Source organism: Haliaeetus leucocephalus, unplaced genomic scaffold (genome assembly GCF_000737465.1).
Source record: "Haliaeetus leucocephalus isolate CR32 unplaced genomic scaffold, Haliaeetus_leucocephalus-4.0 Scaffold1, whole genome shotgun sequence".
Classification (NCBI taxonomy): Eukaryota; Metazoa; Chordata; class Aves; order Accipitriformes; family Accipitridae; genus Haliaeetus; species Haliaeetus leucocephalus.
Window position 1 is genome coordinate 5,203,019 of NW_010972437.1, and position 18,357 is coordinate 5,221,375.

An 18,357-nucleotide genomic window follows, 5' to 3' on the forward strand; every position below is an offset into this window, starting at 1 on the left:
TCCTCATAAGACTTGTGCTCCAGGCCCCTCACCAACTCGGTTGCCCTTCTCTGGACACACTCCAGCAACTCAATGTCTTTCCTGTGGTGAGGGGCCCAAAACTGAACACAGTACTCGAGGTGCAGCATCACCAGTGCCAAGTACAGGGGAACAATCACCTCCCTGCTCCTGCTGGCCACACTATTTCTGATACAGGCCAGGATGCCGTTGGCCGCCTTGGCCACCTGGGCACACTGCCGGCTCATATTCAGCCGGCTGTCAACCAGCACCCCCAGGTCCTTTTCCACCAGGCAGCTTTCCATCCACTTTTCCCCAAGCCTGTAGCGTGCCATGGGGTTGTTGTGACCCAAGTGCAGGACCCAGCACTTGGCCTTGTTGAACCTCATACAGCTGGCCTCGGCCCATCAATCCAGCCTGTCCAGATCCCTCTGTAGAGCCTCCCTACCCTCGAGCAGATCAACTGTCCCTCCCAACTTGGTGTTGTCTGCAAACTTGCTGAGGGTGCATTTGATCCCCTTCATCCAGATCATTGATAAAGATATTAAACAGAACTGGCCCCAATACTGAGCTCTGGGGACCGCTCGTGACTGGCTGCCAACTGGATTTAACTCCATTTATCACCACTCTTTGGGCTTGGCCATCCAGCCAGTTTTGTACCCAGCGAACAGTACACCCGTCCAAGCCATGAGCAGCCAGTTCGTCCAGCAGAATGCTGTGGGAAACAGCATTAAAGGCTTTACTAAAGTCTACGTAGACAACATCCACAGCCTTTTCCTCATCCGCTAAGCGGGTCAGAGGCTACAGCTTCTAGCAATCATTTCATTATAACTACATTAGAAATTTTATATGGCTTCATTTGATCTGCAATTTTTATTTTCAAGACTATAAACATAGTAATGTTGTTTGTTGTTTTGAATTAGTCTAGCTATGGCTTAGAGCCTTGCTTGTTGCTGCAGGCCAGCAAGTTACAGCAAGTCAGCTGAACTCTGGTAAGACTCTGTGTGCTTGCTTTCATCTGCAGCAAAGGTGAGGTAATGTGAATCCCCTTAGCTTAGAGGGGGGGGTTGTCTTTTATTACAAGCAAAGTGAAACGCAAATAGTTACTGGGTTCTACCTGATACATGGTAACTTTTTTAAGCTAAAATACCTTAATTGTGAGTATGAAAATGACATATTTATTTCTTATTGAAAAAGATACTTCTAGTTATTCCCTCACTGAAATTAGCCCTTTCAATCTTCAGAGACTTTGCTAGTTGATAAGTATGTAGCTACTGTGCAGATAATGGAGAGCCTAAGGCCTCAGCTATGCTGGTACTTGTAAATATGCATGAAACCATCTTCAGAGAGGAGCATAGCCTCCAGTATTAGCGCTGTTGTAAAACATGTTGTAACTGAGTTGAGAGCTTCATAGAGAGGTTCTTTTATTACGCAGTTTTGACCAGCCAGTCTTGGGGGGGTGGGGAAGAGAAAAAAAATCCACGCCCAAACTATATAGGAAAGAAGCAGCAACTGTTGTAACTATAGCCATGTTGGCAAATGCACTGTTGGAAGAACCAAGCTTGACAGCTCTTTTTGAAGACAGTTATAACTAAAACAGTTCAAGGTTTGTTTTGTTTTGCAGACTATCCTTTTAAATGTTAATTATGTTCTAACAAGCTGATAGACTCCAGCATTATTAGACACTGAGCTAGTAACGATCCCCATATTTAAACTGCCTAACACATTATTTGTGTTGTCACTAATTTTTTTGCAAAAAATTCAAAATGATGAGTAATGAAAGAGTAATGATGATGATGATGAGTCCAGCTCTAAGGATGGATCTACACCATTGCTTTAAGAGAAAAGAAGAATAAATAAACAATCTATAGTTCTCTCATGGGTATAAAACAACCTACTCCACCCTATGCCAGTTTAGGATAACATCTGAATGAGCACTCTAGGGGAAATATTGTAGAAAACTAAGCTCCAGATAACCTCACCCTGGACCCAGGTCCTAACCTCCTTTATCTAATGCATGAGATAAAAGACTTTTGCCTGTTATTTAAAGCTATACTGATATGTTGGGTTATAACACTTTCATGCAAATTCATCTATTAGAGAAATGTATTTGCCCCTTTCATTTGAGAAATACAAATAAAAAGCAATGTTTTATTTTTTAGGTCACATGATTAAGGCACTCAAAAGATGTGCAATCCTAAAAAAATTTATGATTACCTATGCAGTCTCAGTCTGCTTCTTGAACACATGTGTTATGATACCAACCTTGATTAGCAGTATTGTTTTTCACAGTATAAATCAACAATCTGAGCAGATGATGTGCGTAAAATAATTCACAGGCTATAAACTGAGTTGACATGTTAGCAGCATTCTTGTCTCATTTGCCACAGCCAAAGCAGGGCCCAAGCTTGACTTCAAAGGTCAGGACTGAAGGATATTGTAGAGAATAATAGAATAATGCAGATTTCTTGTCCCTTCTGTCTTTTTTATGAGTGCTAGAACTTCTAAATAGTGTATTTTAGTATAGATCTCTTTGAACCTGAAATTAATAGAAAACACATTACTGTGGTAAATGTGAAGCTCTAGAACTTCAGTTTTGTTAACTATCTATACAGTCATCCCTGTACTCCTTTCACGATCCTTAAAACATCCAAAGGAAAGGATCTGCTAGAAGAGAGACAAATTATATATTGGTTAGATTTACTGCTGGTGAAAACTGTAGGGGAAAGCCTTACAAAGGGGCGAGACAGGAGATTAGGGTGTCCACTGACTGAGATATGTCTAAATTGTGACTAAAGCAGGTCCTAAAAGTGGAATGAAGGCTTTTTATTCTGGGAGAGAAAACGGAGTACACTATCCTGTCATTGTCCCTGAGGGTACTTTTAGACTCATGTCCCTCAGCTAAAAGGGATGTGGTTGCTTAGCCCCTCTTCAGTCTACTGTGGGAAGGGAGGTAAAAGGTTTGCTTGTGTGCGAGCTCATCCCCACCTGTGCCACCATAGCTGCATCACTAAGCAGCAGTGACTTGCCAGATGCAAGCGATGCCAGGAGCCTGCTCTGTGGGTGAAGAGCTCTTGGCTAGCATGCAGAGCAAGTCCTGGCTTTTGCTGCCAGAAGTGAACAAGGCAATTCTGGCACAGAGGCAGTCAGCAGGACCCACTGAATGCCTTAGTGCCCAGCTGGGACTATGCACAGGCATTGGTGCTGGAGAGGTTAAAGCTGGGCTGTAGATGTGAGATGTTCTAGCAAACCATATCCTATTCACGGGCCGTAGATTGGCAGCAGGGGCCAATAAACATCTGCCTGTGTTTTGTACTCCGGATGCAGTGGAAGCAGAAGTGTTCAGTGCTCATAATTTCAGTTGTCTCCTCTCCAGGCCTCTGACCATATGGCAGCACTTTTTGGAGGTCTTGGGCTCTAATCCTGACTGCACCATTCATCCCACTGTGTGATCCCAGGAAGTGTGTCTGTTTCTGTTCCTCCATCTGTAAAACAAGAGCAGCAATAATCTCCTCCCATAGCTCAGCCAAATTCACTGATATTTATGAGGCATTTGGATGTTACAGTAGTGAACAGGGGAAGAAAAGCATGATGAATGAGCAAGGCTGTGTTATTTGCGTACAGTGCAGGGAAACAAGGTGGCTACCGTTAGCTGGATTGTGAGGATAACAATGACAGCATTTCCAGAGTATCATCAGTCCTTAGTACTCAGCCTTCTTAAAGCAGGGAGAGTGAGCTGAGCATGCATACATCAGAGAGGGCTAGCTGAAGGTTGTATGGACGTTGGTGAATGTAGCTTTTCCTAAGTAATTGTCTTCCCAGTTGGTGTTTGTGTGAGGTATGATAATATTAGTCCTGCATATTGCTGTTATTAGGGCAAACTAGGTTTGAATGAAATTGTATATTTTCTGTGTCTCTTTCTCACCAGTTTGTGACCATTTTCATGCATACAGAATGCTGTCATAAACCAGTAAATTAGAAGCACAAACATAAAGGGAAAATAATTTAAGATAAAGGGGTTTTGTTTGTCTCCTCGTAGGCTGTGAGGTCACTTAAAGAAACAATTGAAGACTGTTGGGATCAAGATGCTGAAGCTCGACTAACAGCCCAGTGTGCTGAGGAAAGGATGGCAGAACTCATGATGATTTGGGAGAGAAATAAATCAGTTAGTCCAACGGTCAACCCTATGTCAACTGCCATGCAAAATGAGCGGTAAGAAGAGAAAACATTTGGTTTTAGTCAGCAGCAAATGCCCAATGCAATGCTCAGCTCACTCCAGGAAGGAAGCTAGATCACACTGCTAGCTTAACATTTCTGCACCCATGAAGCGGGTATGTGTTATGTGAGCTGGTCTGCATATGGGTATTGTATGACATGATCCTGATTGCTTGTGTTCTTAAGATGTCCTATGTGTCCCCAGTATTCAGGCACCTTTTATGTTAACAACTGTACTTCATACAGAGGGGCGTTTTAAACTGAACTTAGGCAAATTGTCTTAACAGGCTTGTAAAGATAGGAAGTGACTATGAATTGTCTTTAAGGACTCTTGCTAAATGATGCATAAAACTTCCGTTCAAAGTGTTCTGCTAAAAACCATGAATTTGCAGGCAATGAGAGTTCAGGAAATCACGGAGTCTCAAACCTGTAGCTTTTCAGTTAAAGAACCACAGGGCCATCATTTGTCATTGTTATTCTGACCCAGGGAGAGAAGTGCTGCACATTCTCTGCTTACATATGATCCAGAGGGAGTGAGAATTTGCAGAACTGACATCAATGCTTAATAGTATACACTAGAGATCTGGATTTGAGAGAAGAGTAATGTTGCTGTATATGGCAGTGTTTATTGTCATGAAAAAAATTATGTTCAAATCATAGAATACCTAAATTGTTAAAATAATAGATTTTTCATGGTTTAGGACCTTGTGACTTTTTCCTAGCATCACTTTCTCTGTCTTGTGTGTTCCATTCTTGTTGCCCTCCTTCAGCATTACTTCTCTGCAACTAGAGCAGTACCTTAGCAGTGACCTGGACAAACAGTGTATTGGACAAATAGAAGAAAATTACTGTTATCAGACTTAGTTGTATAAATAACATCCGTGACAGAATTGCTGTCCTAGTAAAATCAATTTTCTGCTACCCATGATTTTTCAAGGATGTTACTGTAAGATTTCAGTTTGTACTGTATCTGTCCTTAGTTTATGCATGAAAAGAAACAGAAGGACATTCAGCTCTCTTAAATGAGAGGCTTTATAATATGAGGTGATTTTTACATATATGATCTTAATATCACTTATTTTTTCTTAAAGGAATCTGTCACATCATAGGCGCGTATCAAAGATAAGGCCATATCCAGATTACTCTTCCTCTTCCTACATTGAAGATTCAATCCACCACACTGACAGCATAGTGAAGAACATTTCTTCTGAACATTCGATATCCACTACACCATTGACTTCAGGGGAAAAGAATAGAAACTCCATTAACTATGAGCGGCAACAAGCGCAAGCTCGCATCCCTAGTCCTGAGACAAGTGTCACCAGTTTGTCCACCAATACTACTACCACCAATACAACTGGCCTCACTCCTAGCACTGGCATGACCACCATATCCGAAATGCCTTATTCGGATGAAACAAACTTACATACTACAAATGTCATGCAGCCAGGTGGGCCCACCCCTGTTTGTCTGCAGCTAACAGAGGAGGACTTAGAGACAAATAAATTGGATCCAAAAGAAGTGGATAAGAACCTGAAAGAAAGTTCTGATGAGAATCTGATGGAACATTCACTTAAGCAGTTTAGCGGGCCAGATCCACTCAGCAGCACTAGTTCCAGCTTGCTTTATCCACTGATAAAACTTGCAGTAGAGGTGACAGGACAACAGGACTTCACACAGGCTGGCAATGGTCAAGCATGTTTGATTCCAGATGTCCCATCTGCTCAGGTCTATCCTCTACCCAAGCAACAGAACCTTCCGAAGAGGCCTACTAGCCTCCCCCTAAACACCAAAAATTCAACGAAGGAGCCACGGTTAAAATTTGGTGGCAAGCACAAATCAAACTTGAAGCAAGTGGAAACAGGCGTTGCGAAGATGAACACTATCAATGCTGCAGAACCTCATGTTGTGACAGTTACCATGAACGGAGTGGCTGGGAGAAGCCACAGCATAAACTCTCATGCTGGCACAACCCAATACACCAACGGCACAGTGCCGTCTGGCCAGACAACCAGTTCGGTAGCGCAGAGGGCCCAGGAAATGCTTCAGAACCAGTTCAGTGGAGAGGATAGTCGGCTGAATATTAATTCGAGCCCTGATGAGCATGAACCCTTGTTGAGGCGGGAGCAGCAGGTTGGCCATGATGAAGGTGTTCTGGACCGCCTAGTAGACAGGAGAGAGCGACCACTGGATAATGGCCGAACAAATGCCAATAACAACAACAGTAATCCGTGTCCAGGGCAAGACACAGCTACAGTCAGTATCCAGAATGTAGTGAGAAATCCTGGGCAGACCCAAACTAGAAGAGCACAGAGGCCTAATTCGCTGGATCTATCAGCCACAAATAGTTTGGATAGCAGTAGTATGCAGTGTAAGTGCCTGCAGGACTTGAACAGTTTCCCTGACACTTTTTTACTTAATAACTACGTATATCTGCTTGAATAGAAAATACTTCTGTCTCTTCTGTCCCTCCCCAAAGCATGCTTGCTAAATCCCATATAAATTTAATTTCTATCAGCACAATTTCAATCTTCTTGATAAAGTCCTGTCTCCATCAACTCCAGCACATGTTAGGTCACTATCTTCCTTCCACATACATGGAATAAATCTGTCCCTTTATAACCTGTCTACTCTGACTCTAGGAAGGGAGTAATTTCTAACTTTCATTATTCCTTGCAAGGCACCTACCTTGGCAGCTGCAAAGTATATTGAAAAAGCTTCCTGTTTCTTCCTTCAGGGGCACATTATACCTTCTTTTCCTTATTTTTCCTCATTCTCTTAAGAGTAGGTGGCTCGAAGATGCATTGATTAAAATATTTTATTATAGCTACTTATATGCTTCATTACTTTTAAAGCAACTGATTTTACTGTATTAGCCCAGCCTAGACAGAGGGTCAGGCATTCTCTATTTTGCTATCTGAGCTCCAACAATTATGGCAATCCTTTGTCAGTTTACCATGTACATATTAAAAATTAATCAAAGTAGTTAGAGAAGGAATTGATTTTAATAGACTCCTTCAGAATAACTGCCTTAAAAGTTTTACGGCCAAAGATCTAAGAGGTTACAATGGGGCTCTCCTTTTTACAGTGAGAATGTAATCATGTAGTTACAGTTAAATTGGGTACATCCTCTGAGTTTGACTTTGGGCCTGTTGGAGCTGTTGGAAAGTCCTCCTAGTGTGCATTTTTAAGAGAATGTATTTCCAGAACGCGCTGCTATCTTTGAAAGGTGCTTGCAAACGTCTGACTATGTTTAGACAGGCGCTGTGATACTAGTGAAATAGTCTGGGGTGCCAGGCATGTTTGGAAAGAAAAGGTTTAGAAACAAAACAGAACAGATCTTTAAAGAAATTTAGTTGAATATTCAGCAGTGGAATGTTTAAGCCTTCCTTTTAAGTAGGAAACCTTAATTTTTGTCTTAACATGTTGACTTGAGTTGAAATCTTACTGAGGTAAAGAAAAAAGTCTATTGCAGTAACTGTCTTCAATTGAAGGTTAAGTTAAAAGAAAGGGTTTGAAGGTTATATAAAGTGAAAATTTTTTTAACAATCAGATTCCTGCTGCTGAAATTTTATCCTTGATAAACTTGATTTTGCCAGTTTTGCAACCCAACATCCCAAATCCTGACTTAGGATCTTAACAGAGAATGGACCGTTTTGTCTTCAGGTGAAGTAGGATTAGGGGACCTATGATTTACTTATGCTATTAAAAGTTTAGCCTTTGCTGTCCTGTAGTAGCGACATTTTTTTGTACCTCCCATTACAGGTAATATAGGATACTATGATTGCAAAAGCCCCTCAAATGTCAAATGCTGATTCTGCTGTTTGCCAATGTGCATTCAAGGTAACACAAATTACTTCACTGAAGTAATTTCTGACAGAGAACAGAATCTCACCCCTTATTTTAGTGGCAGCTAGTGTAGTTGATATACCTGTCATGCCTCTGCCACATAGTTGCTTTTGTGTGATAAGATTTTGTTCTTTTGTTCTGTTTTGCATGAGTAACAACCCTGGACTCCAGTCTAATCTTACCTTCCTCATAATACTGTTTTCTACTTTGTTTTTGTTTTTTTGTTTGTGGTTTTTTGTTTGTTTGTTTTGTTGTTGTTTTTTTCTTCAGTAGGTGACTCCTCACAGGATGGCAAATCAGGCTCAGGAGAAAAGATCAAGAAACGTGTGAAAACTCCGTACTCGCTTAAGCGGTGGCGTCCTTCAACGTGGGTCATCTCCACTGAGCCGCTGCACTGCGAGGTCAACAATAATGGCAGTGACCGGGCAGTCCACTCCAAATCCAGCACTGCTGTTTACCTTGCGGAAGGAGGCACTGCCACCACAATGGTATCTAAGGACGCAGGAGTGAACTGCCTGTGAAATACTTTAAAAGCCGACAAATGACCTTTTTTTTGCATTATTTGAAACAAACATGCAGAAGACATTTTAAAAAACTGCTTTCTCCTCCTCTCAGCAGCCCCTACCAAGGACTCGCTTTAAATAGATTTCAGCTATGCAGAAAATTTTTAGCTTATGCTTCCATATTTTTTTATTTTGTTTTATTTTTGAATGTTTTTGCACTTTTATTTAGTATCGCTAAAGTTAAGTCTGTCTGTTTTGACCACGGAATATATATATGTGTATCAAAAATGTGGTCTCAAAATATTTTTTTAAAAAAAATAACAAAAAAAAGTATCACTGATAATCAGTTTGGACCAGTTTCTTAAGGTCACTAAGATCATAAGCAGACTATAAGACAGGTTTGACTGCAGTGGTGTCTTGTAACCATGTTTTGATTTCTGTGCACAAGCTAGTCTGTATATTTCTATGTTACAAAGTGTATTCTCTTTTGAACCCCCTATTTTTCTTGTGTCATGTTGAAATGTGCAATAGTCTATAGTTCACAGTATGCTTTATTGAACAGTGTGTTTCTAAAACTGCCACATGTTCCCCTTTTTCTATTTGTTAATTTTTCCCTGACAGTTGAGCAGTCAGCCGGTCATGACAGTGAACTTTGCACACCATAGCCAGCTTGGAGCAGCTGCCTATATCGCATTGTGCTCTGAGGTGACAATGCATGAATTTTCCCCAACTTGAAAGGGCTTTTAAAAAGGAACAACAACAAAAAAAACCCCTGAGCTCAGTACCTTTCCTTTGATCCTTCCAAATCAAAATATGTTTCCTTTATAGTAGTAGATGCCAGCCTGTGAAGTTCTGAGTAACAAAACATTGAACAAATGTAAGGAAATAGTCAGCCATTTTTTCCATTTTATTTTGTGTGCAGTTTCACCCCCTGTATTTATGTAAAACCTTATTTAGATCACTAATGACGTACACTGAAACATACATTTTATTCAGAAATCTTAATAACTGTCAAAAGGTCTAGTGAAGATAGATTGCAAACATATCTTGTTTATACAGAGGAAAAATCATGAATCTTATTTGGCACAAAACAGTTTTGTGATGAGTCACAAATCTTTCCTGATTTACCTCTGCAGACAGTCTGGGGTAAAATCAGTCTGATGACTTATGCAAGTAGTACATCCTAATTGACTGTTATTGCTGAGGTGAAACTCGTCCTCCCTTCAGAGTTTTTAGAGCCCCTCATTCATCTTGTTAAAATTTATTGCATGCTTTTAAAATTCATGGTTATGAGTGTTTGCGGGGGAGGGTTGGTTGGGGTTTTTTTCCCCCCTCTGCTTAGACCCTTCTTTCAGTTTGTATGCACATTGATTTTAGGCATCAGTGAACATGAATGTAATGTCTGTTGAGATAAATTGTTTTTTCACCATCTCAAGTAAACTTCATCTTTCTTTGGAATGATTGTTCTTACTGTCTGCTGAAAGAAAATCAATTTCGCTATTGGTCAGGATGCCTAAGAAATATCCTTCCAGCTGAGAAATATTCTTTCTGATTGAAAACACTTCAGTAAAAACTATTTAGGTAAACAAAGATAAAACACATGTCTTTGGTACTGAGTAAAGTTTTATCACTTTATCTGAAAACTGGTGATGTTCAAAGAAAGAAAAATCTCTTCAGTCAGCCTGCCAAACTCCTGTGGCAGGATACTGGCAGCAAACAATTGCCTTCCCCAGCCTGTCTCCTTTCAGCTGACTAAAACAGATGCTCTGTGCTTTCAAGCTCATTTGTTTCCTTGCTGTTATATTATTTTTTCCCCCTGAGGTAAACTTTGCCAACCCTGTTCTTCTGTATCTGGTGATGCAACTAGCATAATATATGCCTTGCTGCATCTGATTCTTGCTGTTTCCCAAACTCCCTTGTTTATGCTTGATTGCTATGATTTTCTCTTGTAACACTTCTTAATGTTTCTTAGATTCTCCTAGGTATCTCTAAGAGATAACTCTACAAATCCAGACTTTGATTAAATGTAGTTGTAGAAATACAAGCCATGAGACACATTTTGGCCTCCCTATGTTCTTTAAGCACCAGTTCAAGAAGTACCTTTTGTCTCTAAGGCGTAATTCTGCTACCCGCCTGTATAAATATACAGTTATATTTCATTTCTTCAGAAATCCAGCCTTTCTCTGGTTTTACTTTTAATTCACTCTCTGGCTTCCCATCTGCTGCAATCTTGCATCCCAGATGTTGAAAACCTGCCAGTTGCTCAGCTGGGTTTCAAGACCTGAATCAGAATTTTTGGCATTCTGTTCATAATGCTGGCTGTGGTTTTCTTCTCTTTTGGCCTTCTTTGAGTCTCCATTTGAAGTACGGTATGTTGTTTTGTGATGATCGCTGTATCATGCATACTGAAGATTCTTCACTCCTTTCCCAGTGACTTTTTGCTTTGCCTTGCATGTATCATCCATCAGCGTTTCAGAATGTGGGCTGAAAAAAGCATATTTAGGACACTTACTGAACTTGAAACACTCTGGAGAGAGAAAAGTTATTTGCTCTGACTACTGCTTCTTTCTGCTAAGATGGATTTGCACCAGTCTTCTAGCCTTTCTTTTCAGGCCAATCCTTTGTAAGAAATCCAACTTTTTTATGCCCAATGCAATCAAAATCATTCTAATACCAGATGAAAATGTTCTGCAGTTTTACTTAAACATTCTTAAAGCAAACATGATGGTTTCTTTTCCTTTATCAATTTCTATCACTTGCTGGAAGGCTTTTGGGATGAATTATAATTAGTAGAAAGTACTGGCCTTGTAATCTACCATGGATAAAATATAATTTGTAACATGATGGAATTACGTACTTTATCACAAAATACCCTATAGATTAAATAGAGAAAAACTATTTTTAAAGGTCAGTCGAAACAAACTCTTAAGTAGGTACCAAAATACTGTAATTCTGCACAGCTAGATGAGATCAGATTAGCAGTTTGGTTTTAATGCTTAATTTAGCAATGCCCCTTTTTTGCTCATAGCACATAATCCAATTTCCACAGAATACTTTCTCTGTAAATTAAATGATATTGAATTGTATCTCATACCATGGGGAATCCTTCTTAACCAAACAAAATACATGTAAGAGAGAGAATTCTACGGATCAGACACATGGATAGTTGATAAATGTACTATAATCAGGGGAAACAAATGTGTTCTATTTCTTTATGGGGCTTTTTGTGTTTTTTGTTTTTTTTTTTTTAAGAGAAAAGGATGAAAGTTGATAATTTTCTATCAGTTTCTCATGTATATTACAGACAAGATAAATATAGCAAAATGAAAATAGAATGATAGTGTAAATACCTATGAATTGTGCCACTGTCAAATAGGCAACAGTAGAATATTTGCTATGGTAATTTATAATGTATAATTCAAGTAAAATGTTAGAACAAACATTTGTGATGTTTGTATATATAAGCCAGAATCCAAAATCTTACTGGTTTTAGAAAATGATGTGCTAGTAGAAGCCAGAAGAGTTGCTTAGGTTAATGCATTGTCTCTTTTTCTGTTTCTTATAATAGAGATACTCACCAACATAACATGGTTTTTAGAATGTGAATTCTAACCATTTGAACAGACATGCCTCATAGATTGATTTTCTTCTAAAACTGATATTTACAGGTCAGATTATCTGCAACACTTCCCCTGAATTTGCTTATAATGCTCTATAGCTTCATGTCCTAAACAATTAGTATTCAAAATGCTTTTCTTGAAACTCCACCATGCACTTAATTTGCACAGCTAAAGGTAAAGGAATTCCTTATCTAAAAGAAAACCAATTGATATTGTCATCATTAGAATATCCTCAGAAACAAAGAACACTTCTGCTTGTGTTTTGCTTTCTTACTGCCTTTCATTTGTGTCTTGTTTCCATATAGAAAATTACCTAATTTTCAAAGGCAACACAGTTTCATTTTCTCAGTGCACTGGGGACAAAAACCAATGCATGGATGCTGGCAGGTTTCAGGAAACAAACAACAAAAAAAACCCCACCTTATAAATATGTTTAGAAAGTATGTATTTTCCCACCTGTCAACTTTCTCTAAAAGAAATCCTTAATCCTACCTGCCTCAGAAAGGAGAATAAGGAAGTTCTGTATTGGTATGGAATAGATTATTGGGCCAAATTTAATAATAATGAATTGTTACTTAAAAAAAATATATCTGTATACATTGTATATGCCATAGTTTCAGTGTTCAGTGTGTTTTGCTCCAATGATACTCCTTTTTTAAATGGTAAAAAAAATAGTCCACTAATATAACATTACTAAGTCTATGTTAAGATTATAATTTTCTTTCATGAAAAATACTCAAAAGATCATAGCCATTCTGCCATTGAAACGTTATTATGGAAAGTTCCAGGCTAATTAGGGAGAATTTTCAAATTCAAGTATTTAGTCAATACAGGAGAAATTATTTATGCTGTAATTTTTACTTGTATAAAAATGATGGCAGTTCCCATTGCCGAAACAGGCCGGTTTTAAGTCATAAAAATAATAGTTGCTGAGCACAGTAGCATATACATGACCTGATGTCTAATTGGGAAATTTGGAGCAGCTTATCAAAGAAGAAAAAAAAAAAAAAAAAAAGGATTGATTAGTCTACGAAAGTTGGATTATAGACTAGATGACTTAGTATTTTGCATAAATTTGGATTATTTGAATTTTTTTGTCTGGTCTCCCACTACCCGTTTTAACAGGTAAATACATTAACCTCCTTTTTTTAATGTGCTGCTTATTTTTTGTTCAGCTTCAAGCCTTTCTTCAGTGAAAAAGCTATACATATTCCAGTGAAGCCAAATACATATTTTTTTATGTAAACTCTGTATGTATTTAGATGCATATGTATGTTGTGCGTGAGTTCCAGCGTTAAATTCTGTGAGTTACAGCATCAGATGGTAGCACTGGTAGCAAGTATAATGTTCTTTTTCATATGCCATTTTTAAGTTGTCTTTAGTGCATCCCAGTAAAATTGGGATCAGACTGTGACATATAGTCCAGTAGTGCAAGATCTCCCATGACAGATTTGTCACTGATTGTTTAGGTGGAATGGATTTATGAGAGAGAGAGAGGGAGAGAAAGCTGGGAATGCAGATGACAAAATTTATCTGAAGCTGAGTAATTTAAGGTACCTCTCTTGAAGATCAAAAAATAACCAGAATACTAAATACCTGATAATTTTTACAAGGCTTTTTTATGTAGTAGCTATAGTTATGTATGTGGTTGCTATTTAAACATAGCATTCTAGTCCATTAAATCCAATTACATTTTAGGCTTCTACATTATTATATAAAACTGTAGCTGTAGAAGTACATCCCTTTTTTTGATCCCACCTCAGTAGGTTCAGTTTTGATGTGACATAGTAACAAATCAGATTCCCCATTTTGAGGTTTCTTCTGTACCGACTAAAATTGGTAGCAGAACTTTCACTTCTGCAGATAACAGATAAGGCACTCCTGCGAATCACAATGGGAGTTATGTTTAGCAGAAGTGTATCTGAGGAAATCAACATCTAATCGGCTAGTGCTTGAGCCAAATGCTGTTGAAATTGAAGGAGTCTGCCATTGGTTATGAGCAAAGGAGGGTTGGGTTCTGCTGGCAGTGGTTTTAAAAATTTCTTGGGAGGATTAGCCCTGGGAAAGCTAAGGCGGAATGCGGGAGCACATGGGCAAACCCTGGCTACTGACGTCTTGAGGGGTGTTAGCCGATGCCTCGGTTCAGGCTGTCAGGCTAGGTCAGTACCAGTGCAGCTGTGGTTATTGTCGGGAAGCGGAACTGCACCAGTGGGAGTGGAAGGTTTCAACACCAAAGCCCTTTAATGTTTATCTGGGCTTCATGCAGGTCTGATTTAGTGGCTGCTGTGGTGCGTTACTAATATGCATTACTTTTTATGGCCATTTCTATTTATTTCACTGTGGTTTAATACATATATGTGCATAATAAGCAGGAACTAGTCGGAGCTACGTTAATTTATAATGTAATTGTCAGATATTTTTAAAAGCCTATTGATCAGCAATTGTGTAAATTTGCAAGTCATTCAGTTGGTTAACTTCAATGCATACGTCATGCTTCAACAGACACAGTAACTGTCACAGTAAGGAAGGATTTCTTCAAAGCTCTTGCAGGCTTCTGCAGACATATTACAGGAGCATACATCCATCAGGGGCATAGCATCTTGCCTGGTAACTATTTTAAAGCAGAAATAATGAGCCTTTATAACTTCCTAGTTTCAAGGTCTGACAAAAGTCAATTTTTTTAATCCATTCACTTGTTTTTAAGACAGAGCAAAAACGTGTGAGGTTTATTTCTAGAGCACTTGATTCACTTTTTTTGTGCTTCAGAACTGTATCGCGAAGTATCACACTTCAATCTTGTTTATTCAAAAGGAAGGAAAATAGTTAATGTTTCTGTAGTTTGTAAAAAGTCACAAGAACAAAGAAACGGGCAAGTCCAAGTTATAGCTGACTTTCGTTTGTCACTTTTGAATTTCCTGATTTGTGACTCTCCTCTCTCTTTCACACTGTTAAAATGTATTTTAAAAGGTTTGTATGTAATGTTTCTTGTCTGCTTTTTGTCTCTAGAGGAAAGTGTGCTCTATTCACATTTATATAAGCTGGAATAATATTTTACAATCACTGTTGATTATTTTCCCCCTGAATGCAGTATAAGAGGAAAATGAACGTGGCAAAGACTGATTTCTAGGGTTTGGTCTTCTGTAGAAGCTGAAATAAGGAGATGTGAAACTGCCATTTTCCTTACAAAAGACTGTAAAGAGAGCATTACTTTCTGAGCGAGCTTTTCTGGGGAAGAGGGGGAGAAACCCTAGAATATGGAGTCTCATCAGAACCCTTTTGTTAACGGGTATTTTTGGTTTTTCTCTCAAATGACTGAGGAAATATCATGTATGAATTTATAAATAATTGCTTTCAGTTATTTCTTTTGTATAAGCTGCCCAATACCCTTGCTATGCTGTATAAGTTGTGTTTCATGGAACAGTGCGAGTATGAAATAAAAAGCTAATTTTTGGTTTTTAATCATCTGTGGATGCCACTATGAAAGCTGACATTGTTAAAGCCACTACAGAGTTTTCTATGAATACTTGTAAGAATTGCTTTGTTATATATAAACCTAAATAAAGAGATTGTATTGATACAGAGACATTGGATAAGAACATTTAAAAGGCTATTCTTTAGGTCTAAAAGAAAAGGCTTGCTGTAAAATGGTGCATTATTCCATTTATTAAAGATCATATTAATGACAAAAAGCACAGTCTTTTGTGGGTTTTTCATATATTATTGGCCATGAGTAATAAGACGTGCTCCCAGGAATGAGAGGAAAACCCCTGTTGTAGCTGTGTTTTGTTGGTTAAAGGATAAGGAAATACTTCATTACTGAGGGCTGAATAGAACTTTCAGACACCTTAGGCATGTGACAGATTGCACACTGCACTGTTATCAGATAATAATGTGAAATAATTAGGGCTTGCTGTTGCTACATTAATGCAGTGCCTTTGCTTGCTTTTTTTGCCCATTCGCACTGCTCAGCCAGTTAAGATGCTTGTATTGGCAACTAAATACCATTTTATAGGCGTTTCAAAGCAGTAGGCCTTACATGGCCTGTTGTCACACCTTGTCTGTTAAGTGTTTAAATGCAGAAAAACAAAAGAAAAAAAAAGAAAACAGAGGCATTAAACTAAATGCTTTTCTCCTTCACTTTTGGTTGGGCTGCGTTTGAGTAGAGCACAGGATTGATAGCAACCAGCCATGTGGGAGGAACACAGCAAGCAACATACCTTTGCAGGTGGGATAATTAAAATAGCAACCCCTTGTCCTTCCCACACAAACTATTGCACTCTTTCCCCTCCCCATGAGGAGAAAATGTCATGGCATTCTTACAAGCAGGAGGTTTCTCAGCCCAGAGCTGCTGTCCTGTCTGACAGAACTAGAAGAGATAGATTAAGTCGGTAGAAGGACCCTGCAAATTTCCCCCACTGACTGGCCTGAGCCAGGAGTTTGCCTGCTATGCCTCCTGAAGGTAAGGTGCTGGGAAGAGACAGGTCTTCACTGCAGTCTGCTTTGTTTTGCTTCCTGGTGTTTTTCAACTCCTGATGCAAGAACTTCATTTTAAAGGAGCTGTCTGGCATTTTTCACTTTCCAGTGAAGAGCACTTCCTCTAGTTTCCCTTCTTGCAGTCATGCTTGTGGGGAAATTCAAGCTGAGCCATTAACTGTAATCGCCACCATACAAACGGTAGATAAGCTGTACCCATACACAGGTGATGCTGTTCATTTGATCTTGGCTTTCTCATCTCCTGTGTGACTATTGGTAGGTGTGAGGGAGTTAGTGTTCCATGGCCTGGTTGCTGCTATGGCAGGCAGCAGGATGCTGAGGCTTTAGGACATGGGTGCTTGTCCCTGTGGAGAACAGAGGGAAATTAATGCAAAATGGTCCTGAGAACTGAGTATCGCCCCCACTAATTCACCTTCCTTTCCTGACCAGAAGGAAATTACTAAATACTAAATCTTCCCTTTAAACAAGAAACGAGCCCCATCTTTCTTTCCCTTTCTAGCCATGCAAACACTCGCTGAGCTCTGAGGCAGCCATTCTGCCTGTGCACGTGGAGGGAACTCAGTTCTCAGTTCTCTTTCTGGGGCACAAACCGAGCAGTGCTGGCTGGCGTCGGGCTACCACCACACTGCAAGCTCACTTGGGCAATGGTCACCATGGCTTTGAGGCAAAGTCTTACACAAAGTGCAACTAAACTCAATGCTGTGTCACCAGAGTGGTGAACTCTTCAGTTTTGCTCCCACTGTTCCTGGGTTTGCTTTGGCCTTGGGAAGGGGTTCCACATTAGCACCAACTCTGTAGCATGAGCATCCCAGGCCCTACAGTGCTGCAACACACATCTTGCACCTTAAAGCACCAAACACTGCACTATGGGACCTCACTGCTTCCAGCACTTCATTATACGCGGTTTGGTGGGACTCATCCTGCACCTCAGTTGCTTAGTTGTTTGTATCTCTCCTCCTTACTTAATTCTTGTTAAATTATTTTTCTCTATCCACAGTGATGATTTTTGCAAGCAAATAAGGAAGTGGTGCAAGTCTTACACCTCTGTGGCCAAAGAACTACCTCCAAAATGCAAAGACAGAAGGGAGGCGGAGTGAGTAGCTTCATTTCTTGCTGTCATAAATAAGGAAGAAGCAACAAACTGAGGCAAGTAGTGTATGGTTGAGCACCTGCCTGTATTGCACATCACCTCGGCCCCACAAATGAACCTAGACAGAAACCCCTGGCTATGGGGAGGGAGCGTGACAAGCCTTGCTTCCCCTGCAAGCAGGAGGCAGACTCTGTTCCAGGCTGGATCTGCAGCCACCTTGGGGGTTTCTTTCTCAGAAAAAGATTAGGAGACTAGGAGAGTTATTGACAAGGAAAAGGTCCCTCCCTGAAAGAGAGCACTGTGCTTACGTGCAGTGGCTTGCTATTGGCTCAAGATGGCTGACCAAGGGCAGCTACAGGAGAGAGGCTGCCTAGCCAGGTCTTACTACCTACGTGTAGGGCTTTAAGGACAGGCCTGCAAAGCTCTGTGTGTCCAGAGATTTCCCAGGAGGCTGTAGCCAGGGAGAGTCAGTGGGGGCCAGGAGCGCCGGGAACCGTGTGAAGCTCTTCCCTGCCGCCATGCCCTGCGCGGCAGCTCTGCCTCGGGAATGGGGGAGAAAGTGGTGGGAGCGTTACAGCAAGCTGGGGAG

The 18,357-nt window shown here is 39.9% G+C and overlaps 1 protein-coding gene across 1 annotated transcript in view; it reads left to right on the forward strand.

Moving 5' to 3' along the window:
• Positions 1-9,821, forward strand: part of BMPR2 (bone morphogenetic protein receptor, type II (serine/threonine kinase)) — a 105,531-nt gene extending 95,710 nt beyond the window's left edge. The window contains exons 11-13 of the mRNA XM_010564952.1: positions 4,037-4,209; positions 5,304-6,583; positions 8,332-9,821. Of these exons, the coding sequence (XP_010563254.1) occupies positions 4,037-4,209; positions 5,304-6,583; positions 8,332-8,582 (1,704 nt within the window). The 3' untranslated portion in view covers positions 8,583-9,821. The remainder of the gene's footprint in view (positions 1-4,036; positions 4,210-5,303; positions 6,584-8,331) is intronic.
• The last annotated feature ends 8,536 nt before the right edge of the window (positions 9,822-18,357 follow it).